The following is a 27,522-nucleotide window of genomic DNA, read 5'->3' as shown; positions in this document are numbered from 1 at the left end:
CGCCTTCTTTGGAAGAGGGATAAAGTAGCTGTGGTAGCATGTGATACAGGGAATGAAGTGGCACTGAGATAAAGCATATGACAAGGTTCCATATGTCTGCATATTTTGAAGTAACTTCTGGGAAAGTTGCTGGAATCAAGGATAGAGGCATTTATTAACAGGACCCACATGAGATTGCTGCTATTTGATCGGAGGAGATTTTCAATCATGAAGGGCATGACAACATTTAGGAAGTATTTAGCTGAGTCCTAAATCACCAACAAATAAAAGGCTGCAGACCAAGTGCTCATAAATGGAGTTAGTAGTCTTGGTCAGCATGGACATGGAGGGCCGAAGGGCCTGTTTCTGTGCAGAATGGCTCTCTGGCTCCATAATTATATGACTCTAAATGTGAGTGAATGGTATCACTGCTCAGCTGTGGATCAGTTGATAGTCATCGTGACTTTGAGCCGGATGCTTCTGGGTTCATTCTGAATGTGTCATAGAATGTGTAATAGATCCACATCGCACAGAAACAGCCCTTTGGTCTACCAGGTCCGTACAGACCCTCAAGCACCAACTACACTGATCCTACTTTTTTCTCTTCGCATTCCCATCCACTCACCTCCCAGATTATACTACACACCTCCACACTTGAGACAATTTAGTCATCAGTTAACCTACCAACCTGTACATCTTTGGGATATGGGAGGAAACAGACAGATCATACATAAGTATGTCAAGGAAGTACAAAGGTGTCACGAACCAGCAACAAAAGAAACACACTGAGCATGATTCATTGTTAAAAACTATTTTATTAATCACTACTTATGATAATACGTAAAATAAAAGTAAAAATGTTAGTATGTTAGAATTCAAAAATGTTAAACCTCAAACGTTAACCCCAAAACTAAACTCGTCGTGTGTGGGTGTGACAAAGACCCAAACTCCAAGTTCCAGAATGGTTCTTAAAGTTCAGTTCCGCAAGTCATAAGGTGAAACATGAGCAAGGGCTTCTTCAACAACCACCGTTGTCTGAAGATAAGACGTAGACGTAGAGAACATAGGGAGAGTAAATACGAAATCCAAATGTTCCACGATGGAACCCAAACGACACTCCAGTGTTTACTCGGTAGTGACTTCCTCACCCCGAAAAGCATCCGAATCGTGGTCGTCCACACACAAATACCTGTTTCCTTCTACAGGTCAGCAACAAAGTGAACTCCACCGGATTACTTCCAACTTCCATACATGGATTTCAGTGGCAAACACAGTTATTGTTTCTCATCCATCGATAGAGAAAACAAGCAGGCTGGTGTCTCTCTCCCTTCTCTCTCTCTCTCTCTCTCTCCTTTTTCTTCTTCTAACTTCTTCAACAACGTCATTACGTCCTTTATCTTCTATTGACGTAAGCACGCCCCACACACACATACACACACATACACACACACTCTCTATCTTAAAGGGACTTTCACTGAGTCCGTAACAGTACCATCTTTTATAGGGCTGTAGCGGGGTGGAGCCCGCTCAGGTGAAGCAAGCCAATGATTCAGCGTCAAGAACAAAGGTGGGTTATGAGCCAATCCTCAGGTGTGCTCTTTAATGGGTGGGGCGGAGCCGAACCCTTGATTGACAGTGGTATAGCTTCCGACCTGATAGGCAATGCTATCATCCGACCATGGGGGTCAGTAGTTTTGTCACTGTCATCTGACCCCTGGCCTTTCATACTTCAGAAGGGTCTTTGATTATGTTTGCTGCTTTTCTGAGGCAGTGGAGGTGTAGACAGAGTCCACAGAGGGGAGGCTGGTTTTCATGATGGAGCCATATTCACAACTCTCTGCACTCTTCGGCAGATCAGTCAGATAAGATAAGATATCTTTATTAGTCACGTACATCAAAACACACAGTGAAATGCGTCTTTTGCATAGAGTGTTCTGGGGTCAGCCCACAAGTGTCGCCACGCTTCCAGTGCCAACATAGCATGCCCACAACTTTCTAACCCACACGTCTTTGGAATGTGGGAAGAAACCAGAGCACCCAGAGGAAACCCACACAGATACAGGGAGAACGTACAAACTCCTTACAGACAGTGGCCGGAATTGAACCTGGGTCACTGGCGCTGTAATAGCGTTACGCTAACCACTACACTACTGTGCCTGCCATACCAAGCTGTGATGCACCCAGATAGGATGTTTTCTATGATGCATCTGTAAAAATTAGTGGGGGTCATCAAGGACATGCCAAATTTCCTTAGCCTTCTGAGGAAGTAGAGACGCTGGTGTGCTTTCTTGGCCATAGTGTCTATGTGGTTGGGTCAGGACAAGCTATTGGTGTCTCTTGCAGTCTCTTTTGTGTTCATACTTCATGTGTTATTTATTTGCAGTAAATTGCTTTGAGACATCCTGAAAAAGAGTCAGAAAAACAGAAAGGCAAACAAAACGTGTCTCTGAATTTCATTGCTTGTTGCTTTATCCCATGGTTTCAAATGATGTAACCATGGAAAAGATATAAATGACAATGGAGCATTTACAGTAATATAGGATCGATAGAGTGACAGGAAAGACTTAAACCACAAAAGCTTTGGACTGTAGGAAATGTCTGAGAATGCAAAGCTGGCAGACAATACATCTGGAATTGCAGATGGTTGAGTAAGGCCAATGAACCACTCCCTTGACGTGTTAATGTTAGCACTTAGTTCTGCAGTTGTAAACTTAATTCACATTAATTGACGGGTGAAGTAATTAGAGTCATAGCGTCAGAATCATAGGGTTATACAGCACAGAAATGAGTCTTTCAGCACACCATGTCTCTGCTAACCTTTTTCCCATCTACACTAATCACATTTGCCTGCATTAGGACTATTTCATAGAACATAGAACAGTACAGCACAGAACAAGCCCGTCAGCCCACAATGTTGTGCCAACATAGCTATTCCCTCCTACCTACAGAATGCCCTTATCCCTCTATTTTCCTCTCATTCATGTGCCCATCCAAGCCACTGTTAAAAGCCCCCAATGAATTTGCCTCCACCACCCTATCAGGCATCCACCACTCTCTGAGTAAAAAATGTACCCCTCACATCTGTTCTGAACCTACCCCCCCTCACCTTAAATGCATGCACTCTGGTATTGGATCACCCAGTAACCGGAAAAAGATATTGCTTGTCCACCCTATCTATGCCCCTCATAATTTTATACACTTCCAACAGATCACCCCTCAGTCTCCACCGCTCCAGAGAAAAGAGCCCAAGTTTGTCCAGCCTCTCCTAATAGTACATGCCCTCTAATCCAGGCAGCATCCTAGTAAACCTCCTCTGCACTGTCTCTAAAGCCTTGACATCCTTCCTATAGTGAGGTGCCCACAATTACACACAATACCCTAAATGCGGCCTAACCAGAGTTCTTTTTATGCCGTGTCTCTTTCAGTGTCTAAATACCTCTTCAATATAAATGTCTCTTAAAATTGTTTTAAAAAAACGAAGAGTGTACGTAGAACTTAGAACAGTACAGCTCAGGAACAGCAAAATGGAGACACAAGAGACTGCAGATGCTGGAATCTGGAACAACATGAAAAGCACTGGATGGACTCAGTGGGTCTGGCAGCATCTATGAAGGCAAATGGACAGTCGACATTTTGGGTTGAGACCCTTCATCTGGACTGGAAAGAAAGAGGGGAGAGAGCCAGTCTAAAAAGGTGGAGGGAAGGGGTGGAGCAAGAGCTGGCAGGTGATTGGTGGATCCAGGTGAGAGGGGTAATAGGCAGATAGGGGCAGGAATGATGTCAGAAGCTGGGAGGTGACAGGTGGAGGTGACAAAGGGCTGAAGATGATGGAATCTGACAGGAGAGGAAGGTGGGGCATGGAATAGAGGAAGGGAGGTGGGGAGGGGAACCGGTGGGAGGCGTGTGTGGGTGATGGGCAGATGGACAGGGAGAGAGAGGTGGAGAGGAAAGACATAGGTTGATGAGGGCCAGTTGAATTAAGAGGAGACAAAAAAAAGAAAAAGAAGGAAAAAAGGACAGAGGGGGAGCAGTTGTTTTGATGTTCATGCCGCCAGGTTGGAAACTGCCCAGGCGGAATATGAGGTGCCGTTCCTCTAATTTTCATTTGACCGTGACCTGGCAGTGGAGGAGGCCGTGGACAGACATGTCGGGGTGGGAACGGGAAGTGGAATTGAGATGGTTGGCCACCGGGAGATCACGGCTGGCACAAGAGTGCAGAATGAAGGTGCTCGACGAAGCAATGCCCCCAGTCTGCATCTGGTCTCACCGATGTAGAGGAGGCTGCATCGGGAGCACTGGATGCAATAAATAACACCGATGGATTCCGATGCGAAAGACTGCCTCACCTGGAAGGGCTATTTTGGGCACAGGACGGTGGTGAGGGAGGTGGTGGAGGGGCACTTGTAACACTTTGCGTGGTTACAGGGCCGAGTGCCTGGGGAGGGAGGGGGATCAGCGGGGAGGGATGAGCAGATGAGAGAGTCTCAGGGAGAGTGATCCCTGCGGAAAGCAGAGAGAGGGGAGGAGAAGATGTTGTAGGGTGCCATCGTAGGTGGAAGAAGTTCAAATGAATGATATGTTGGATGCGTAGGCTGGTGGGGTGGTAGCTGAGGACAAGCGGAACTCTATCCCTGTTCTGCCTGGGGTGGGTGTGCAGGGAATGAGATGAGGGCAGAAGTGCAAGAAATAAAGGAAATGCAGGTGAGGCTCCATCAATAGCGGTGGGGGGATCCCCTTTTTCAGAAAAATGAGGACATCTCAGATGTCCTAGAATGGAAAGCCTCATCAGGAGAACAGATGCAGCAGAGTGAATGGCATCCTTGCAAGTTGACAGGGTGAGAGGAGGTGTAGTCGAGGTAGCTGTGGAAGTCAGGGGGTTTGTCGTAAATATCAGTGGTTAATCTGTCTCCTGAGATGGAGACAGAGAGATCAAGAAGGGGGAGAAGGGTGTTAGAGATGGACCAAGTGAATTTGAGAGTGAGGAGAAAGTTGGAAGCAAAGTTGATACAATTGATGAGCTCTGCACGGGTGCAGGAAGCGGCACCAATACTGTTCTCAGTGTAGCGGAGAAAGAGCTGGGAAGCGTTGCCAGGGTAGGTTTGGAACATGGATTGCTCCACATAATGGACAAAAAGGCAGACATAACTGGGGCCATGCAAGTGTCCTTGGCTTTTCCTTTGCTCTAGAGAAAGTGGAAGGAACCAAAAGAGAAGTTGTTAAGGGTGAACACAGGTTCTGTCAGTTGGAGGAGGGTGGAAGAGATTGCGGAGCCTCTGACGATGATCTTTTCACCGTCGATGGAGATGGGAGAGGTTCCAGAAGATTGGAGGGTTGCGGATGTTGTTCCCTTAATCAAGAAAGGGAGTAGGGATAGCCCAGGGAATTATAGACCAGTGAGTCTCACCTCAGTGCTTGGTAAGCTAATGGAGAAGATCCTGAGAGGCAGGATTTACAAACATTTGGAGAGGTATATTATGATTAGGAATAGTCAGCATGGCTTTGTCAAGGGCAGGTCCTGCCTTACGAGTCTGACTGAATTTTTTGAGGATGTGACTAAACACATCGATGAAGGGAGAGTAGTAGATGTAGTGTATATAGATTTCAGCAAAGCATTTGATAAGATACCCCATGCAAGGCTTATTGAGAAAGTAAGGAGACATGGGATCCAAGGGGCCACTGCAGTGTGGATCCAGAACTGGCTGGCCCACAGAAGGCAAAGAGTGGTCGCTGAAGGATCATATTCTGAGTGGAGGTCAGTGACCAGTGGTGTACCTCAGGGATCTGTACTGGGACCCTTGCTCTTTGTGATTTTTATAAACGACCTGGATGAGGAAGTGGAGGGGTGGATTAGTAAGTTTGCGGATGACACAAAGGTTGGGGGTGTTGTGGATAGTTTGGGGGGCTGTCAGAAGTTACAGAGGGATATAGATAGGATGCAAAGTTGGGCGGAGAAGTGGCAGATGCAGTTCAACCCAGATGAGTGTGAAGTGGTTCATTTTGGTAGGTTAAATATAATAGCAGAATATAGTCTTAATGGTAGGACTCTTGGCAGTGTGGAGGATCAGAGGGATCTTGAGGTCCAAGTCCATAGGATGCTCAAAGCGGCTGCGCAGGTTGACTCTGTGGTTAAGAAGGCATATGGTGTATTGTCCTTCATCAATCGGGGAATTGAATTTAGGAGCCAAGAGGTATTGTAACAGCTATATAGGTCCCTGGTCAGACCCCACTTGGAGTACTGTGCTCAGTTCTGGTCACCTCACTACAGGAAGGATGTGGAATCCATAGAAAGTGTGCAGAGGAGATTTACTAAGATGCTGCCTGGAATGCGGAGCATGCCTTATGAAAGTAGGATGAGGGAACTTTTCTCCTTGGAGCGACGGAGGATGGGGGGGACCTGATAGAGGTATATAAAATGATGAGAGGCATTGATCGGGTAGATAGAGGCTTTTCCCCAGGGCTGAAATGGTGGCCATAAGAGGACGTAGGTTTAAGGTGCTAGGTACAGAGGAGATGTCAAGGGTAAGTTTTTTACTCAGAGAGTGGTGAGTGTGTGGAATGGGCTGCCGGCAACGGTGGTGGAGGCTGATACGATAGGGTCTTTTAAGAGACTGTTGGATAGGCACATGGAGCTGAGAAAAATAGAGGGCTATGCATAAGCCTAGTAATTTCTTGGGTAGGGACATGTTTGGCACAGCTTTGTGGGCCAAAGGGCCTGAATTGTGCTGTAGTTTTTCTATGTTCTATGTTCTATGTATAAATGTTGGGTGGTATAACACGCAGGAACAGGCCCTTTAGTCGACAATGTCAGCACCAACCATGATGCCAATCTAAACTAATCCCTACTGCCTGCACATGCTCTGTATCCCTCTATTCCTTCCCTGTTCATATGTCTATTTAAATGCCTCTTAAATGTTGCTTTTGTATCAGCTTTTACAATGTCCCAGGCATCTACCACTCTCCGTGTGAAAAACAAAATTGCCTTGCATATCTTCTTTAAATTTTCCCCCTCTCATGCTAAATCTATGCCCTCTGGTATTTGACATTTCCACCCTGGGAAAAAGGCTCTGGCTAAATACCCTATTTATGCTTCCCATAATTTTATATTCTCTCTGGTCACCCCTCAGCCTCTGGTGTCCAGAGTAAACAATCCAAGTTTGTCCAACATCCTGTCCTGATGCAGGGTTACGACCCAAAACGTCGACAATTCCTTCCCCCCCACAGATGCTGTTCGACTTGCTGAGTTCCCCTAGCGCATTGTATGTTTGTCCAGCCTCTCCTTATAGCAAATGGTCTCTAATCCAGGCCACATCCTGTGAACCTCTTTTGCGCCCTCTCCAAAGCCTCCACATCCTTCCTGTCATGGGACAATCAGAACTGCACACGATATTCCAAATGTGGCCTAACATAAGTTTTATACAGCTGCAACACAACTTGCCAACCTTTATATTCAGTACTAAGAATGATAAAGGCAAGAATGCCACACGCCTTCTTTCCCACCCTGTCCACTTGTGTTGCCACTTTCAGAGAGCTATGGACCTGCACCCAAAGATCCCTCTCTAGATCAATTCTCCTTCCGGTCCTGCCTTACTCTTTTTGCTTGCATTTGTCCTCCCAAAGTGCATCACCCCTCACTTGTTTGGATTAAACTCCATCTGCCATTTCTCCATCCAAATTTCCAGTTGATCTATATTGGTTGACAACCTTCCTCACTATCTACAACTCTGCTAATTTTTATGTCATCTGCAAAACTTACTGCTCAGCCCACCAGTGTTTTGATCCAGGTCATTTATATATATTACAAACAACAGAGGTCCCAGCACTGGTCAAAGACCTCCAATCAGAAAAAACACCCCTCCACCACTAAACTCTATCTTCTATGACCAAGCCAATTTTCTTTCCAATTTACCAAGTCACCATGGATTCCATGTGACTCAATCTTCTGTCTGGACCAGCACACAATGGGTGAACAATTGGGTAGTGCGCCAATGCTTCCTTTTTTCAAGTTTATTACTACTAGAATAGATCAGCAGCACATGGATCGGAGGGAAAGTTGGGCAGAGCATGGACAGATGGAATTTAATCCTGATTTGGGAGGTCAATAAGGGTTGGACCCATACAGTAAATGGTAGGGTGCTAAGGAATGTTGATGAATAAAGAGGTCTAGCGGTCTGAGTCCATGGTTCCCTGAAAGTGGCAACACAAGTTGAGAAGATGCAGAAGGTTTCGGGCATGCTTGCCTTCATAGGGCATAGAATAAAATAGTTGGGAAATTATGTTGTATCTCCTATGAGTACAGAGGAGATTCACCAGGAGACACAAGAGACTGCAGATGCTGAAACCTGGAGCAACAAGCAATGTGCTGGAGGAACTCAGCAGGTCATGCAGCATCTGTGGAGGGAAAGGAATTGTTGACATTATGGGTCGAAACCCTGCATTGGAGGACTTTAGTTATGGGAGAGGTTGGAAAGACTGGGCTTATTTACCATGGAGCAAAGGAGGCGGAGGGGTGACCTGATGAGGTATATAGAATTGTAAGATGTGTAGCTAGGCTAGATAGTAAATATCTTTTTTTGCCCCATGGTTTCAGAAACGAGAGCAGAGGTTTAAAGTGGGATGAAGAGGTGAGGTGTACCTGACGGGTGAGTCTTTCACACAGAGGGTGGTTAATGTCTGGAGCACACTTCCAGAGAAGGTGGTGGAATCAAATACAATTATGATGTTTAAGAGGCATTTAGACAGACAAACAAGAGACACAAGAGATGGCAGATGCTGGAACCTGGAGCAACAAACAATCTGCTGGAATTCCTTTCCCCCCCAACAGACGCTACTTGATCCACTGAGTTCCTCCAGCAGATTGTTTGCTGTTGAGGCAGTTAAATAAGCAAAGCTTAGAAGGGTACCCATTTAGAACAGAAATGAGAAGAAGTTTCTTTAGCCAGAGGGTCATGGATTTATGGAATTCATTGCCACATACAGCTGTGGAGGCCCAGTCATTGGGAGTTTTTAAGGAGGAGATTGACAGGTATCTAATTAGTCAGGGTATCAAGGGATATGGGGATAAGACTGGAAATTGGAGCTAGATAGGAATAGTTTAGCTCATGGTGAGGTAGCGGAGCAGACTCGATAGGCTGAACGGCCTACTTCTGCTCCTTTGTCTTGTGATCTTGTGATGTGGTCCTAATGCAGGAAAATAAGATTGGCGTAGATGGGCAAAAAGTTCAGCGAGAACGTGGTGTGGCCGAAGGACCCATTTATAGGACATAGACCATAGAACATTACAGCACAGTACAGGCCCTTCGGCCCACGATGTTGTGCCAACATTTTATCCTGCTCTAAGATCTATCTAACCCTTGCCTCCCACATAGCCCCCCATTTCTCTGTGACTCTATGATTCTATGAATCTGATACTTTGCGGATAGACTAGCTATCTGACATTACCATAGAAAAGTCAAAACTTACTCCACATAAACATTTAGGTGATTGGAGCCAATTATTCGAGCTTTATCTAAAACTTTACCACTTTACCATTCATTCTCATACTGTTCCCTAATTGCTCAAGGCGCAGGGTGTAAGATACCTAGTAAGCATTCAACCTCTGCCCTTAAGTGCAAATCATCTAAAACTCTGCTATATTCTCATCCTACCCAGCACCAAATCCCAGTTACCTTGATCTTCATTTCGTTAACACATGTCCAGTGCCTATCCTTAAGGAGATTCAATTTAAAACACAGACAATAGATTGCAAGTGCAGTCATTTATCTGGAATGTTTTGCTTACTTGACACTTTATTTCTTTGTCCCTGTATTTTCTTATTATAATTTAAACTTATTCCAGGTTGTCATTCTCTCTAAGGGCCTGATCCCAAATTGCTGTCACTATTTGTTCTGATCTCTCTTGTTTACCTTACTATCTTTGCTCTACATCTACAGATCCACTGCTCATTTTAGACCCATAATCCTGAAAGCTTGAAAAAATGACAAGCTATTGCTCCATTCCACTCTTACAGATGACTCCCAACCCTATGATCATAGAGTCAGACAGTTTATTTACATGTCTCTGAAATACTTTGGGGTTTTCGTATGTGACATGTCTATTATTGTGTCAGTAATCATCAGTTTTGTGGTTGAGTAGTTTGCATTCCAGAAATTTCAGTAAAATTAATTTCCTAGATGATTAAAATCATCATATGAAGGAAATCTTGCTCAGTCACATACCTCATTTTAAACACTCTTTATCTGCCAGAAAAAAACAATCTAAATACAATATAAAAACATTAATTTCCAGAAACAATAATTTTGTTTTGAGTAATATTTGCCACCTCCTTCTTGAGCTTCTAAACGTAGCTTGCTTAAGTTATTATCTATTTTAATGATCTTCTCATTGAATTCTGAGAATTTTTGTTGCATAACTCTGAGAACGCAGAATTCTGTCATGCAGTACATTAGGTTAAGATAAGATAAGGTATCTTTATTTTATTTTTTTTCTTGTTTCTTGTTCTGGAATCAGACAGTCGTAAAGCACGGCCCACTAAGTCCACGGCGACCATCTGGCCATCAACTTCCCCAATCCTACACCGATCCCATTCTATTCTCCTCACATTCCCATCAACTCCCCTCAGACTTTACCACTCACCTGCACACAAGGGACAATTTACAGCAGCCGACTAATCTATCAACCCCTTTGGGATATGGGTGAATGTGCAAGCTCCGCTCAGAGGGCACCGGAGGTCAGGATCAAACCTGGGTCGCTGGAGCTGTAAGGTGGCAGCTCGATGAGGTGCATCATATCATCCTGTTCTGTGCAGTATAACATAACTCCTCCAACCAGCAGCGTCAAGGGAGCATGGCATTATTGTGTAACAGCCAATATGCATCTTTTATTTTAAAAATAAGCTTTATTCAAGTTCAAGTTCAAGTTACTTTATTGTCATTCACCTATATGCTGTAAAACACATGGAGGAACAAAATGCCATTTCCCTCAGACTCACACAACAGAGGACATACGTACATAGGACAGAGGACATACAATAAATGCAGACAGAAAAAATGTGCAAGCACAAATAGTGCAAAAAATGGTATATACACGATACAAAATTAGTGCAAGGTTAGTGCAAACCCGAGTTGGACAAAGTACAGAACTCAGTGTATTGCACTAAATGTATAAACATGATCAGCAGCAGCCAAACTTCTTATGCACTGTTGTGCAAACCAGGACTTTTGACGTGGCATTTGTCTGAGACTGTCTCCAGGTATTCAGGAGCCTGAGAAACATCGTTCTCCACATTCATTATACCATCAATTCAGTCTAACAATGTGTCAATGCCACTCATGATTCCTTCTTAAACACTGCACCCATGAAGCATTTGAGAGGCTGTTACATAGGGCCCAGACCCTCTGTGTCCAGTGGTGGAAGAACCCTACACTGTGGATGCACTGGGCAATATTCCAATCAACAGCTTTTGTCTGCATACACTTCCTTGTGCTGGAAGACCAAGTTGGTAATTAGATTATTATGGTTGCATGTACCAAAATACAGCGAAAAGCTTTGTTTTGCATGCCATTCATGCAGATCAAAACATAAGTACAAGTACAAGGGAAAAGCAATAACAGAGTGATCAAAGATCACCTTTCACAGACACAATGATCTTCCAACAACAGTTGATGTTTTTCTCAATATGCATCCTTGGGAACAGCTCCTACATCACAGAGTCCCTTGTTATGCAACTGCTCAGGGTGAACCTCCATAAGGACTATTGCATCCTTTTCTGGAACATCTGGGCCAATGTAGAGTCTACGAGGAGGTGAGCATCTCACCCACACCACAGCCATTTTGAGGGCAGCATGCAACAAGAGTAAGACATCAGCTATGCAGTAACAATCTGACAGGGTGGGGCTCTATCATTGCCAGCCAAGCAAGTTCTTGGTGCTTGTTTGTGAGCTCTGGTGTTGAGACATTCTGCCAAATGTCTGAACAAACCAGTCCAAATGAATGGAGTCAAGAAGTCAGAAGTGGGAATGGTTGCTCAATGTTCAATTCCATTTGCAACTCCTCAGTAAACAAAATAGCCCATGCTATCACGCAGCAAGGTCCACGCCACACCCAAGCGTTGGCTGGTAAATCCCAAATAATATTCACACAAGGAAAAACAATAGCAGGATGTCGAATGCAGTGTTACAGAGAAAGTGTAGTGCAGATAGTCAAATAAGGTGTAAGGACCATGACGAGGTAGATTGAGAGATTAGGAGTTCATCTTTATCGTACAAGAGGTTCATTCAACATTCTTATAACAGTGGGATAGAAGCTGTCCTTGAGCCTAGTGGTACATGTTCTCAAGCTTTTGTATCTTCTGCCCAATCGAAATGGGGAGAAGAGAGAATGACCAGGACGGGAGGGTCTTTGATTATGTTGGCTGCTTTCCCAAGGCATCGGGAAGTGTAGCCGGAGTCAATGGAGGAGAGGCTGTTTTTTTTTTGGTGGACTGGGCTGTGTCCACAACTCTCTGTAATTTCTTGCAGTCTTGGACAAAGCAGTTGCTGTACCAAGCTGTGGATTTACCGTGACAATGACTTGCCTTCTTAACACCTCAAAGCCTTTCCACCATCTACAGGGCACAATCAGGAGTGTGGTAGAACACTCTTCACTTGCATAGATGAATGCAGCTCCATCAAGCATCAAGAAGCTTCAACAAGCTAGATCAAAACAGCTTGATCATCACCCCATCCAGTACCCTAAGCATTCGCATCCTCCTTCACCAACTCCTGAATATTGTTAAACAGACAAACGGTGGCTAGCCATGGCTGCAATACAGTTACTTGTCTAGCCTATTCCAACAGCATTTACCAACCCCAGAAGTTATGGGGAGAGACTGGATAGGCTTCCTTGGAATGCAGGAGGCTAAAGAGAGACCTGATAGGTGAATACAGATGATGATGGGGTGGATAGTGAGAGACTGTTCCCCATAATGGCGATGTCCCATAAATCATGGCGAGGAGTGAGAGGATTAGAAGAGATCTAAGGGTGTTTTTTTCACCAGGAGGGTGGTTGCAATCTGGAATGCACTGCCTGAAAAGATGATGGAGGCTTGTACTCTTACAACATTTAAAAAAGTATCTAGATGAGTATTTGAAACATCATAGAAGGTGGAGACAGAAGAGCCTGCAGATGCTGAAATCTGGAGCCAAAAACAAACTACTGGAGGAACTCAGCAGGTCAGGCAGCATCTGTGGAGGGAAAGGGACAGTCAACATTCCGGGTCGAGACCCTTCGTCTGGACTCTGGTATAGAAGTGCTAGTAAATCGGATTACTACCAGCATCAGAATCAGGTTTATTATCACAGTTTTATATGATGTGAAATTTGTTGTTCTGCAGCAGCAGTACAGTGCAGAAATATAACAATCACCATAAATTACAAAATAAATAAATAGTGCAAAAAAAATGAGGTAGTGTTCATGGGTTCATTGACCGTTCAGAAATCTGATGGCGGAGGGGAAGAAGCTGTTCCTGAATCAGTGAGTGTGGGTCTTCAGGCTCCTGTACCACCTTCCTGATGGTAGTAATGAGAAGAGGGCATGTCCCAGATGGTGTGAGGGTCCTTAATGAGGGATGCCACCTTCTTGAGGCACCACCTCTTGAAGATGTCCTCAATAGCCAGGAGAGTTGTGTCCATGATGGAGCTGGCTGAGTCTACAACCCTCTGCATCCTCTTGCAATCCTGTGCATTGGAGCCTTCATACCAGGCAATGATGCAACCAGTCAGAATGGTCTGCACTGTACATATATAGAAATTTGCAAGAGTCTTTGGTGATGTACCGAATCTCCTCAAACTCCTTTTTGTATTGATGGGTGCTTGTTGGTCAGTGTAGAAACAGTGGGCTGAAGATCCTGTTTCTGTGCTGTTATGATTCTTTAACTACCACCAAGCAGGACAAGCGCTTCAGGTGTATGGGAACACCACTCCCTGCAGTTTCCTCTCTGAGTCTCCCATCTGTTGCAAGGTTTTGATCCAAAACATCAACAATTCCTTTCCCCTCATAGATAGTGTTCAACCTACTGAGTTCCTCCAGCAGATTGTTTGTTGCTCCAGATTCCAGCATCTGCAGTCTCTTGTGTCATCCACTCTGAATCCTGGAAGTCCTTGTGTGAGCACGTTCATCACTTAGTTCTGCTACTGCACGCTCCGACAATTTGGCTTCAGTTCTGACCTCTGGGGTTGCCTGTGTGGTGCTTGCATGTTCTGCCTGTGACTGCGAGGGTTTCCCTCGTGTACTGCACTTTCCTCCCACATCCAAAAGACATGCTGTTAGGTTAATTGGCCACTGTAAATTGCCCCTTAGTGTAGCTGGGTGTCAGGAGAATTGGGAAGTTGATGGGTCTCAGAAAGAGAGTAGGTTACAGTGAAATAAATGGGAAAATGGGACTTAAGAGAATGCTTTGAGAGCGTGCATAAACTTGATGGGTCACCTGGCCTCCTTCTGTGTCATAATGAATGGTGAGAATCAGAATCAGAAGGACTGCAGCAGTGCCCACATCCTAAAGTCATAGAGTTATACAGCATGGAAACAGGCCCTTCAGCCCAACTTGTCCGCACCAAGCAAGGTGTTTATTTGAGCTAGTCCCATTTACCTGTGTTTGGCCCATATCCCTCTAAACCTAGAAAATTAACTTTAATAAAGACTGACATTAGAATTCCATTCAAAAACATTTTTTTTACTATTTAATGGTGAGGAACTATTTTGGTTTAATCATTTTCTGGCTTGTAGAAGTGTTGGTATTGGTTTATTATTGTCACTTGTACCGAGGTACAGTGAAAAACTTGTCTTGCATACCGATTGTACAGGTCAATTTATTACACAGTGCAGTTACTTTGAGTTAGTGCATTGAGGTAGTACAGGTAAAAACAATAACACTATAGAGAAAAGTGTCACAGCTACAGAGGAAGTGCAGTGCAGGTAGACAGTAAGGTGCAAGGTCACAGCAAGGTAGATTGTGAGGTTGGAGTCCATCTCATCGTATAAGGGAACCATTCAATAGTCTTATCACAGTGGGATAGAAGCTGTCCTTGAGCCTGGTGGTACGTGCCCTCAGGCTCCTGTATCTTCTACCTGATGGGAGAGGAGAGAAAAGAGAATGACCCGGATAGGTGGGATCTTTGATTATGCTGTCTGCTTCACCAAGCCAGCAAGAGGTAAAGACCATGGAAGGGGAGGCTGGTTTCCATGACATGCTGGGCTGTGTCCACAACTCTGTGCAGTTTCTTGCGGTCCCGAGCAGAGCAGTTGCCGTACCAAGCCGTGATGCATCCAGATAGGATGCTTTCTATGGTGCATCAATAAAAGTTGGTGAGTGTCAAAGGGGACATACCAAATTTCCTTAGCCTCCTGAGGAAGTAGAGGCGCTGGTGAGCTTTCTTGGCCGTGGCATCAACGCGATTGGACCAGGACAGGCTATTGGTGATGTATATGCAGCACAGATAGATTTAACCTTGCAAATCTGTCTCCCCACTATCACAACACAAGATGTCAACTCCACGCCAACTGGAGATCAAGGATGGCACCTTCTCATCTGAAACCTATAACCTACAAACAGTAACTGAAAGCAAATTTCCTTCTTCTAGCATGTAGTGCATTGATTGAACTGGGTTTCAGCACCATACCCTACCTCTTCCTTGTTACCCAGTAAAACTAAAGCAAAAGGTTAATATCAAGACACAGTAGTATCTCAGTCTGTCTTTCCCTTTAAATAAATAATTTTAAACCTGGATTTGACCTGTCTTTTACATTTTCAAATCAATTCACCTGCAGAATTTTAATATGCAGTCAATATGGTGAAATAGGTAAACTGTGAATATGGTGTGATAATTGTTGTTTTACTGGATTCACAATCCAGGGGCTTGCACCAGGTGTCCACAAGTAGTGCAACATGACAGCTGGAGAAGTTGGGAGGAGATGTGATGGTGTTGAAGATCATAACTCATTTGGATAGAGAGAAGCTATTACCATTTATGGATTGCTTCAGGACCAAGGGCCACAGGTTCAAAATGAGATAAGATGATAAGATACCTTTATTAGTCACATGTGCATCGAAACACACAGTGAAATACATCTTTTAACGTAGTGTTCTGGGGGCAGCCCGCAAGTGCCACCACGCTTCTGGCGCCAAAGTTGCTCACAACTTCCTAACCTGTACGTCTTTGGAATGTGGGAGGAAACCGGAGAACCCAGAGGAAACCCACACAGACACGGGGAGAACGTACAAACTCCTTACAGACAGCAGCGGGAATTGAACCCGGGTCGCTGGCGCTGTAAAGTGTTACGCTAACCGCTACACTACCGTACCTGCCCAGTAGTGTAAATGAACCAGTGAATTAAATTTAAACTGGAATGACAAAGCTAGTATCAGTTTGGGTGACCATGATATGACTATTTTGCTTTTAAAAGTCCATCAGGTTTACATGTTTCATTCAGTGACTGAAATCTGAAGCCTATACCTGCTTTGTTTCACCGTAGACCCACATCAACCTGATTAACTTGTAACTGAAAGAGCCCAGCAAACCAGTCAGTTCAAGAGCGATTAGAAATATTAATTACATCCTGTCTTGCTGGTGATCAACACATGCTGTGAATAAATAAATGCAATTATGGTAATTTATGCAGTGAGATCCCATAAACAACAAATGATAAAACATACAACAGTACAGCTCAAGACAGGCACTTTGACCCACAATGTTGTGCCAAACTAATTAAGCCAATTACTCTAATTAATCTAATCCTTCTTCCCCACACATTGACCATATCCTTCCCTTCTCTGCATACGCTGATCAAAAAGTCTCTTAAACACTCCTGTGCTGTCTGCTTCTACCACCACCCCTGACAGTGCATTCCAGGCCCCACCACTCTCTGTGGAAAACTTGCCCCACACTTCTCCCTTGTACTTTCCCCCTCGCACCTTCAGGACCAAAGGCCGCAGGTTCAGGATGCATGTTCTCTAGTACTAGACATTACAATCCTGGGAAAAAAGAAAAAAATTTATCAGAAGAAACATAGCAAAGACCTGATAAACTTTCATCCTTGTTTTCCTGTTGGTTTGACAAACTTGTGAACAAGGGTTAAAAAAATAAGTTTTGTTTGAGAAATCTGGCTTCTGTTCAGTGATTACAGATTTAAGGAGGTTGGTAAAATAACCACAACTTACAAGTCATCTTACTTGGCACGTTGGAACATTCCTGAAGAGCTGCTAGATCAAAATACCCATTGCAGTTTTGGCCCTTGGTGAAAAGGTTTATTGACTGACTTTATTAAGAAAACTTATGTTACTAAGAAAAATGCTTTTTTTTCTCTGTTCTTATTGTAATTTAATTGTTATATGATATTGATTCTACCACTTTGCTATGTGCCGGTGATGTTGCTGCAAGTAGTTTTTCATTGCACCTGTGCATACGACAATAAGCTCAACTTTGACTTTGGCTATAAATATAACTCAGACTGGTTTCTCTGCAACCTTGGAATTCTCCCAATTTTGGGTTGGTGTGACTTGGTACAATGAAAGCAAAGCCCACATGCAAATTCTCCAATTAACTTGTGAAATATCTAACAAATTAACATCACAGAATGGGAGAATCAAGATCTGGAAGTCAACCAGTAAGAAAGAAATGCTCAGTAAAATTAATTTGTTACTGATCAGGTAAATGGAACAGGAAGATAGAACTGGCCCAAGAAATTAAATTTTAAGGAAGGTCATATAGGAGAAGATGACGAAGAGCTACTGGAGTATAAAGATGCCTGCAGATGACTGAACACCTAAAGTTACTCAAACGATCAAAATTGGAAGAGCACAGAGATCAGTGTCAATGTGCCACCAGGGAGGCAAGTCTTCCTCAGTCCTGAAGGAACAACAAACAATCTGCTAAAGGAACTCAGCGGGTCGAGCAACATCTATCCTATCTGGATGTATCACGGCTTGGTACGGCAACTGCTCTGCCCAGGACCGCAAGAAACTGCAGAGAGTTGTAGACACAGCCCAGCGCGTCACGGACACCAGCCTCCCCTCCTTGCCTTGGTGAAGCAGCCAGCATTATCAAAGACCCCACCAACCCGGGTCATTCTCTCTTCTTCCATCAGGTAGAAGATACAGGAGTCTGAGGGCACATACCAACAAGCTTAAGGACAGCTTCTATCCCACTTTGATAAAACTATTGAACAGTTCCCTTTTACGATGAGATGGACTCTGACCTCACAATCTACTTTGTTGTGACCTTGCACCTTATTGCACTGCACTTTCTCTGTAGCTGTGACACTTTACCTGTAGCTGTGACACTTTACTCTGTACTGTTATTGTTTATACCTGTACTACCTCAATGCACTCTGTACTAACTCAGTATAACTTCTCGTTGTCTTGGTGAAGCAGCCAGCATAATCAAAGACCCCACCCACCCAGGTCATTCTCTCTTCTCTCCTCTTCCATCAGGTAGAAGATACAGGAGCCTGAGGGCACGTACCACCAGACTTAAGGACAGCTTCTACCCCACTGTGATAAGGCTATTGAACGCTTCCCTTATATAATGAGATGGACTATGACCTCACGATCTACCTTGTTGTGACCTTGCACCCTTTTGCACTGCACTTTCTCTGTAGCGGTGACACTTTACTCTGTACTGTTATTGTTTTTACCTGTACTACCTCAATGCACTCTGTACTAACTCAATGTAACTGCACTGTGTAATGAATTGACCTGTACGATCGGTATGCAAGACAAGTTTTTCACTGTACCTCAGTACAAGTGACAATAATAAACCAATACCAATACCAATATGGGGGGAAAGGAATTGTTGACATTTTAAGTCAAAACCCTACATCAGGACTGAGAGTGCAGGGTTTCAACCCGAAATGTTGACAATTCCTTTGCCCCATAGATGCTCCTTGACTCGCTGAGTTCCTCCAGCAGATTGTTTATTGCTCCAGATTCCAGCATCTGCAGTCTCTTGTGTCTCAATCCGGAGGGACTGCCTTATGAGAAGGAAAAAGAAAATGGGACAGTGGAAGTCAGGAAACATGCAGTGAAGTTTTCAGACTTAGAGAACATCTTATTTAGTCTTTAGGTGGGATGAAATTAATTGCCATGCTGGGCTCCATCAAGAAATAAAATACCTTTGTCTCACATCTTTCACATCCTCAGATCATCCTGAAGCCAATGTAATAGTGTTAGAAATATACTCACTGTTGTGATGGCGACGTGAATTTTTTTTCATGGGATGAGCACATTGTCCATTCCTGCTTCCCTACAAATTGAGGAAGCAGTTAAGAATCACATTGGTGAATCTGTAGTCAGGAAAGGTCAGCAGATTTGCAGATTTCTTTCTCTGAAGGGCATTGTGAATTTCGTAGGTTTTTGAAACAATCCAGTAGTTATCGAGACTGTCTTTTTAATCCCAGATTTATTTAGTTACTCGAAGGTATATTCCCCAGCTTTCATAATAAGATTGAAGCCCACATCTTGGATCAATGGTCCACATCTCCAGCTGCTCGTTCAGTATCTTAAACCCTGTTTGTGAACTGCAGTACCCCACAAACTGCAATGAATCAGGATCAGATTCAGGTTTATTATCACTGACGTATGTTGTGAAATTTGTTGTTTTGGCGGCAGCAGTACATTGCAGACATAAAATTAATATGTTACAAAAATAATAGAATAGTGCAAAAGAAAATAATGAGGCAGTGTTCATGGGTTCATGGACCATTCAGAAATCTGATGGCAGAGGGAAAGGAGCTGTTTCTGAATCATTGAGTGTGGGTCTTCAGGCTCCTGTACCTCCTCCCCGATGGTAGCAATGTGAAGAGGGCATGTCCCGGATGGTGAGGGTCCTTAATGATGGACGCTGCCTTCTTGAGGCACCGCCTCTTAAAGGTGTCCTCGATAGTCGGGAGGGTTGTGCCCGTGATGGAGCTGGCTGAGTCTACAACTCCTCCAGCCTCTTTCAATCCTGCGCATTGGAGCCTCCATCCCAGGTGGTGATGCAACCAGTCAGAATGCTCTCCACCGTACTTCTATAGAGATCTGCAAGTCTTTGGTGACATACCAAATCTCCTCAAACTGCTAATGAAGTAGAGCCACTGGTGTGCCTCCTTCATGATTGCATCAATGTGCTGGGCCCAAGATAGATCCTCTGAGATGTGACACCTAGGGAACTTGAAGCTGCTCACCCTTTCCAATTAGTGAAAGGATCAATCAACTAAATCTTCTGCAAGTGAGAATCAATCTACTGGAGGAACTCAGCGGATTGAACAGCATCTGTGGGAGAAAAAGAATTGTCAACCCTGAATCAGGACATCAGATCTCCTCAAATGGTGCTGTTGGATCTTTATATCCATCTGAACAGGCAATTAACATCTCGTCAGATGAGAATGCTGACAAGACTACAGTCTATCCACACTGCAGGATCAAACTAAATAAATCTAGAGTCATAGAATCATACAGCACAGAACCAGGCTCTTCAGCCCACCATGTTCATTCTAACCATCAAGTACCTATCTATACAATCCCATTTACTTGCATTTGTTCCCTTCTACGCCTTGGCAATTCCAGTTCTTCTGAAGCCTATAAACCACAACCAGCAGCTGGAAGTAAATTTCCCTCCTCCGGCATTCAGGGTACTAATTGAACTGGGTTTCAGTGGCACACTGGATAACAAGGAAGAAATAGGGTAACAAGGAAGAGAGAGGGTAACCCAGCCTATCCAGACTCTCCTCGTAAATGGAAAGCACCATCCCAGACAACATCTCTGCATCCTCTTGAGTGCAATCGTGTCCTTTGTTTCATGTGGCAACCAGAATTGACTACAAAAAGTAATCAATTATTGTGAAATGGCTTAACGTGATCTGACTTTGCCCGTCTCACGCCATTGCAAGTGGCGTTTTTCTCCAAATGGTTTGGAAATTGTTAAAAAGGGTTTTGGACACCACAATTTTCTCTGCCCCTACTGTCCATTCCCAGCATTTCTGTTTTGATATGTATATTTTCCAAACTGTGCTCCAATGTGCATTTTTTCAAAACTTGAAAAACATACTGAAAATTGAAATTCTTTTTTTAATGCCAAGATTAACAGCTATTGAGTCCCACCTGGCACAGTTGCTTAATAAACTTTTAACTAAGCTCTTTTGTGCATGTTTCACCCCAGCTATGTATGCTGTTATCCCTAGGCAAGAGGATGCTATTTACATTGATAGTATTGATTGAAAATTCCTAACCCTTAAATGCTGACAATAATAACAAATTACTTCCCAAAATTCATATTGCCATCCAGAAATTGGTAAATAGATGTGAGCCTGTTTAAATCTTGTTTAATTTTCATAACAGGTTCTTTGCTTTGTCTTGATTCATGCTTTTGTTCTTATTCTCAGTCCAACAAAGGCACAGCCTGGATGTTCACAGCTAAACCCAGAGGTAAGGATCTTGATGGAGGAGAAAGAACAGGCTCTGCTGGCTCTTCGGGAAACCATCCAGGTAGGAACAAAAGAAAGAGGAGTGTTTCATTCGAGCTTGGTTGTCATAGAACATAGAACAGTACAGCACTGTACAGGCCCTTCAGCCCACAATGTTGTGCCGACCTTTCAACCTTACTTAAGACTATCTAACCCCTTCCTCCCACATAGCCCTCTATTTTAAATTCCTCCATATGCTTATCTAGTAATCTCTTGAATTTGACCAATGTACCTGCCTCCACCGCCACCCCAGGCAGTGCATTCCATGCCCCAACCACTCTCTGGGTAAAAAACCTTCCTCTGACATCTCCCTTGAACTTCCTACCCATTACTTTAAAGCCATGCCCTCTTGTATTGAGCATTGGTGCCCTGGGAAAGAGGCGCTGGCTGTCTACTCTATCTATTCCTCTCAATATTTTGTACACCTCTATCATGTCTCCTCTCTCTCCTTCTCTCCAAAGAGTAAAGCCCTAGCTCCCTTAGTCTATCCTCATAATGCATGCTCTCGAAACCAGGCAGCATCCTGGTAAATCTCCTCTGCACCCTTTCCAACGCTTCCACATCCTTCCTATAATGAGGCGACCAGAACTGGACACAGTGTGGTCTAACCAGAGTTTTCCATTCAACTCAGTCACATTTACCTTAACGCAATACGGTCATCTTGTTTTTGTAATCCCCAAAATGCTCTCTTGACTAAAATCTATCACCTCAGTTGTTTTATCTCTGTGAGTACAATCCTTTTTTATGAGTGAGCCAGGTGGCTTAGCTCGATCCATGTATCCTCTCTCCAGTTCTCCCCAGTGAACATAAATTCAGGTGGCTAGGTCTTTCTTCATCACTTAGAACGAAAGGACTATTATTTGACCGGCATCCCCAGCAGGTCCTTAAGCTCTTTGCAGAGAATTTAAGAAGTTTTGAGGTGTATGGTTTCCTCGAGATTCTTCTGCTTCCCCCCTACGTTCCAAGGATGCGCCAGTTGGTTGCTGAATTAACCACTGTAAATTGGTAAGCAGTAGAACCTGTGGAGGGAGGGATGTGGTACGAATAGGTCACAGGAAAAATTAGTGGGGTAATTTGATGGGCTGAATGGCCTTCTTCTATGTGGTAAGGAAAATGTTATATTGAAATGGGGAAATTTTTTTTACAGAGAGTGGTAGATGCCTGGAACACACTGCCAGAGGTGGTAGTGGAACCAGATACAATAGTGGCATTCAAAAGGCTTTTGGATAGGTGCGTGAATATGCAGGGAATGGAAGGATATGGATGATCCACAGGCAGAAGGGATTAGTTTTAATTTGGCATCATGGTCAGCACAGACATCATGGGCCAAAGGGCCTGTTCCTGTGTATATTCTATGGTAAATATGATGCTGTTATAACTGAGCACCTGAGGCATGATCTCAATGATGTGATTTTCAATGTAACCTGAATATTATGTTTCAGATCCTTCAGGTGAAAATCCGCCGTCTTGAGCATCTTCTGTACCTGAAAGATGTCCGAATTGATGACCTCACTCGCCGCCTGCAGCAAGCTGAACAGAAATAAAAGGCCTTCGTCTTCCCTTTCACTGCAAGCATGACATGATCACCCCGTCAAAGTTTTCTTTTACAGATATGTTTGAAAAAATAATAATGAAAGTTAAAAAAAGTCTCCAATACTTAGCAGCCTGTCAAAAAATATGTGGCAGACACTCCAAAATAAAACACAAAATGCTGGAGATACTCAACAGTTCAGGCAGCATCCATGGAGAGAGAAGAATAGGGTTAGAATTACAGACTGATGGCTTTTCATTAGAACTGGCCATAACAGGTAGGAAGATGAAGTGGTGTTTCTCAGTCTTGCATTGGGTTTGGTCTCATTGGAACAGTGTAGGAGGCCAGTAGAGAGAGAAGCAGAGGAGACACGAGAGACTACAGATGCTGGAATCTGGAGCAACAGACAATCCGCAGTAGGAACCCAGTCCCGATGTAGGGTTTCGACCCGAAACGTCCAGAATGCTTTTCTCCCACAGATGCTGCTCGACCCGCTGAGTTCCTCCAGCAGATTGTTTACGAGGAGAGCAAAGCAGAGTTAACATTTCAGCCTTCTGTAGGTTTTCTTACCTTTTCTGTGAAAAGGGCTGCGCTTGATGTGCCAGTCAAGGCTGCAGTACAGCCGAGGGGCCTGATATGAAGTGCACCTGGCCCCTCTCTCAAGGCATTACAGAGCACCCCTGGGCTCTATGCTGGGGCAAGGCTGAGCAAGACGTCAGCTACACCCATGTCTGATCTCCAATCCTTTCTGTATCAGAGTGAACAAGGACATAGAATGCAACAGACCTAATGCAGATATATAGAACAGCACAGCACAGAACAGGCCCTTTGGCCCACAATGTTGTGCTGACACTGCTATTCCCTCCTACCCACAGGATGCCAATATCCTTCTATTTTTCTCTCATTCATGTGCCCATCCAAGCCTCTCTTAAAAGCCCCCGATGAATTTGCCTCCATCCTATCAGGCAACGCATTACAGGCATCCACCACTCTCTCAGTAAAAAACGTACCCCTCACGTCTGTTCTGAACCTACCCCCCTCACCTTAAATGCATGACCTCTGGTATTAGATCGCTCAATAATGGGAAAAAGATATCGCTTGTCCACCCTATCTATGCCCCTCATAATTTTATACACTTCCAACAGATCACCCCTCAGCCTCTGCTGCTCCAGAGAAAAGAGCCCAAGTTTGGCCAGCCTCTCCTGATAGCACATGCCCTCTAATCTAGGCAGCATCCTAGTAAACCTCCTCTGCACCCTCTCTAAAGCCTTGACATCCTTCTTATAGTGAGGTGACCAGAACTGCACGCAATACTCTAAATGCAGCCTAACCAGAGTTCTATAGAGATGCATCATAACTTCTACAGCAGATAAATGGGATTTGTTTAGATAGGTACAATGAACAACATCAACATAGTGGGCTGGAGGGCCTGTTTCTGTGCTGTAGAATTCTATGGTAGTTGCAGATGCCCAGGTACATTACAACTCAAAGTTCTCAAAGGAAGTACTGGCTAGCCATCAGCTCAGTCCAACATATTAACCCTGTTTCTCTCTCTTCAGATGCAGACTGGCCTTCTGAATAATCTAGCAATCTCTGCCTTCTTTCACATCGAATCGATTTTGTTTTTGGATTATGACAGATACTCAGTGGGAATTATAAACTTCTCCTCAATAGCAGCTGCTGATTTAACAGCTGGTTACATCACAAGCAAGTCCGAACCTATCATAAGGCTTAAGCATCCTGTGTTTTGGATAACTTGATGATGACAAGGATTTTATAAAGTCATAGGAACATGGTATGTTAATTGACCTTCTTATTCAAGTACCTGTCCAGATCCTTCTTAAATGTTGTTTAGAGCAGCAAGGCTGGTTCGATAGGAGAGACCTCAGCAATGTTCACAGCTCCAGACCTAACTGCAGTTCCAACCAGGCTGTTCCAGTACATTGCAACACTGTCATCGCCCAGCAATATGGAAAATGGCCCAGGAATGTCCTTTTCATTAAAAGCAGGACGAATCCAATCTGACTAACAACTGCCCAATCAATCTGCTTTCAGTTGTAAATAAAGATATAAAATATCATGAACAGTGCCATAAAGCAGCTCTTATTCACCAGATCCCCCACCATCAATATCCTGAGGAAGTCACCATTGACTTGAAACTCTACTAGACCAGCCACAAAAGTAGTGTTGTTATAAAGGCTGGGTAACTCACCTCCTCATGCTCCAACGCCTTGCTACTATTGACAAGGCACAAGTCAGGAGTGTGATGTAGCCTAGAAATTCCTTCTAAAATGAACAATGCTGTGGAGTTGAGGCGAGTAGAGTAAAACTGAACCAAATTCTGGATGTTAGTCCCTAGTGGAAAACTTCCCCCAACTATCCATCAAGTGTTTTGTGAACACTCGATGTAGGCTTCTGGTGTAAAACTCCTCCAGATGATATCAATAATAGCCCAATGCCAAATACTTGTTTCCAGTGTGCTTTTCACTTGTCTGAAAAATTATAATTCTAGTTTAACTGAGAGAAAACAGCTTCTACTGTTGTTTTCAGGCTGCTCCACAGCACTCTTCAGCCTCATTGCTTTTCTCAACACATGTACTAAAGACTGAGCCTTCCTTGCATCTTTGTTGACTTGTTGGACTCCATATTGACCTCCAGTGAGTGTAAATCTGACACTTCTCTTTCTGGATAGCCTGGAGCTTGACCATTGGCATCATTTATTGGAAATGCAGAGAAGGACTCATTCCCTGAGATCTCATCCACCCAGTGTTTACAGGGATCCATGCTCATTGCTGGACTTCCTTGTAGAGAAACGTCTACGTAGGCTAGAGTTTACCATGACAATTCTGATTGAGTTCTCTAATGTCCTGTGACCTCAAGTATAGACTTACTTATATGTCCACTCTATTTTGCCAGTTAAAATCAATAACGTGGTCACTCTCAGTTTCCTAGCTTCAGGATCATTCCATTCTGCAGCCACTTATCTCCATCTCATCTCTGCTACCCAGAGCTGAATTAGGAAGGTCACCTAAACTCCACACTAAAGCAGAGGAGACACCATTGACTTTTCCTTTAGCCAATGAAAATATGCAGAGTGGGCTTGGGGGTTTGCTTTGTATTAAAGGCTTCCCTAAAGTGCAGGCATTACACTCAAGTAGTGTTATTCCTTCGGGAGAAAGGGAGACCTATTGGCAATCTCCCACCAGGAGCACCGAGGTCCTGGAGGGTCTCACTGGCAGCCTTACCCAAAGAATATGCTTAATATGTTCTCCACCTGCCTATGAGGGCCAACCTGTCACCCCTGCCCCACCAAAGCCCCTCTTTGGGAGCTCTCTGCTTCTCCTTTCCTATCATTGGAGGATTCATTATTGAAGCAGCAACACTCTCCAGTAACTAGAAGAGTGTTTCTTGCATTGAATATACATGTCTCTGTAAAGACTGGTTCCCAAGATTGCAACAATCCAGTACTTGCAATTGATAACTACACAACTGTGTCCATTCCAGCACACCTTCATATTTACCAATTGCAAAACTTGAAGATGCTGCATTCTTGGGAGCCAATCTTCAGAGAGACATGTGCTCAATACGAGAAGCACTCTTCTGGTTACTGGAGAGTGATGCTGCTTTAAGAATGGTAGGACATAAGGAGACCTGAAAATGCTGTTCTGGATACCATGTATTGGAAGATCATAATCTCCATGGGACTTTTACAGTGTTAACATGACACATAATGCTATTTTAGTGCTGGGTAAAAATAGAGTAATTTCTAGGTTGTGATGTTCAGTTGAATAGGAACTGGCCCATTGGTTTAATGACTTTGGTTTGAACTGTAATTATTAGGAATCATTTTATCAGTATCCAATAATTTACATTTGCAAAGATAGGACTTACAGTTGTACATACAAAATTAGATTAATGTCATTTCATGTACTTGATTTAGAACTGGTTATTATTTTGCATAACTGATTTCGAACTATTTGCCAATGTTTTAATAAAGATGGTTTTGTTATAAAATAACTGTAACCATATTGTAAACTAAATACTTCAAATAAATATGCTTGCTAAAAGTCAAGTATAATTCTTCAATCACAATTTAAGACTGATAATCCTGGCAATGTTTCTGCTCTTCAGGTTAATGCCATGAAATAAACTATGATATTTCTCCATCAGTCATCCTGTGAGCTTTTCGTGAGATTGATGAAATAAACAGTTTTGCTTTGTACATCGAAGCTTATCAGGAACTGCTTCAAACTCAAATTGCATGAATGCTTACAAACAGAAGACAAAGACAACTTTCAGACTTTCAACTGCAGTTTTTTTGATGTTCGTGATAAGACAAGATAAGATTTCTTTATTAGTCACATGTACATCAAAACACACAGTGAAATGCATCTTCTGCATAGAGTGTTCTGGGGGCAGCCCGCAAGTGTCACTATACTTCCAGCGCCAATATAGCATGCGCACGATTTCCTAACCTGTAAGTCTTTGGAATGTGGGAGGAAACCGGAGCACCCGGAGCAAACCCATGCAGTCACGGG

At 43.7% G+C, this 27,522-nt stretch overlaps 1 protein-coding gene across 1 annotated transcript in view; it reads left to right on the top strand.

The window, feature by feature from the left end:
- Positions 1 to 26,869, top strand: part of LOC127567528 (sperm flagellar protein 1-like) — a 79,241-nt gene extending 52,372 nt beyond the window's left edge. Inside the window, exons 6-7 of the mRNA XM_052010539.1 lie at positions 21,373 to 21,475; positions 22,896 to 26,869. Coding sequence (XP_051866499.1) covers positions 21,373 to 21,475; positions 22,896 to 22,997 — 205 coding nt within the window. The 3' untranslated portion in view covers positions 22,998 to 26,869. The remainder of the gene's footprint in view (positions 1 to 21,372; positions 21,476 to 22,895) is intronic.
- Positions 26,870 to 27,522: the final 653 nt, after the last annotated feature.

Source organism: Pristis pectinata, chromosome 2, assembly GCF_009764475.1.
Source record: "Pristis pectinata isolate sPriPec2 chromosome 2, sPriPec2.1.pri, whole genome shotgun sequence".
Lineage (NCBI taxonomy): Eukaryota > Metazoa > Chordata > Chondrichthyes > Rhinopristiformes > Pristidae > Pristis > Pristis pectinata.
Note: the sequence above shows the minus strand (reverse complement) of the source record. Positions and strands in the feature narration are given on the sequence as shown.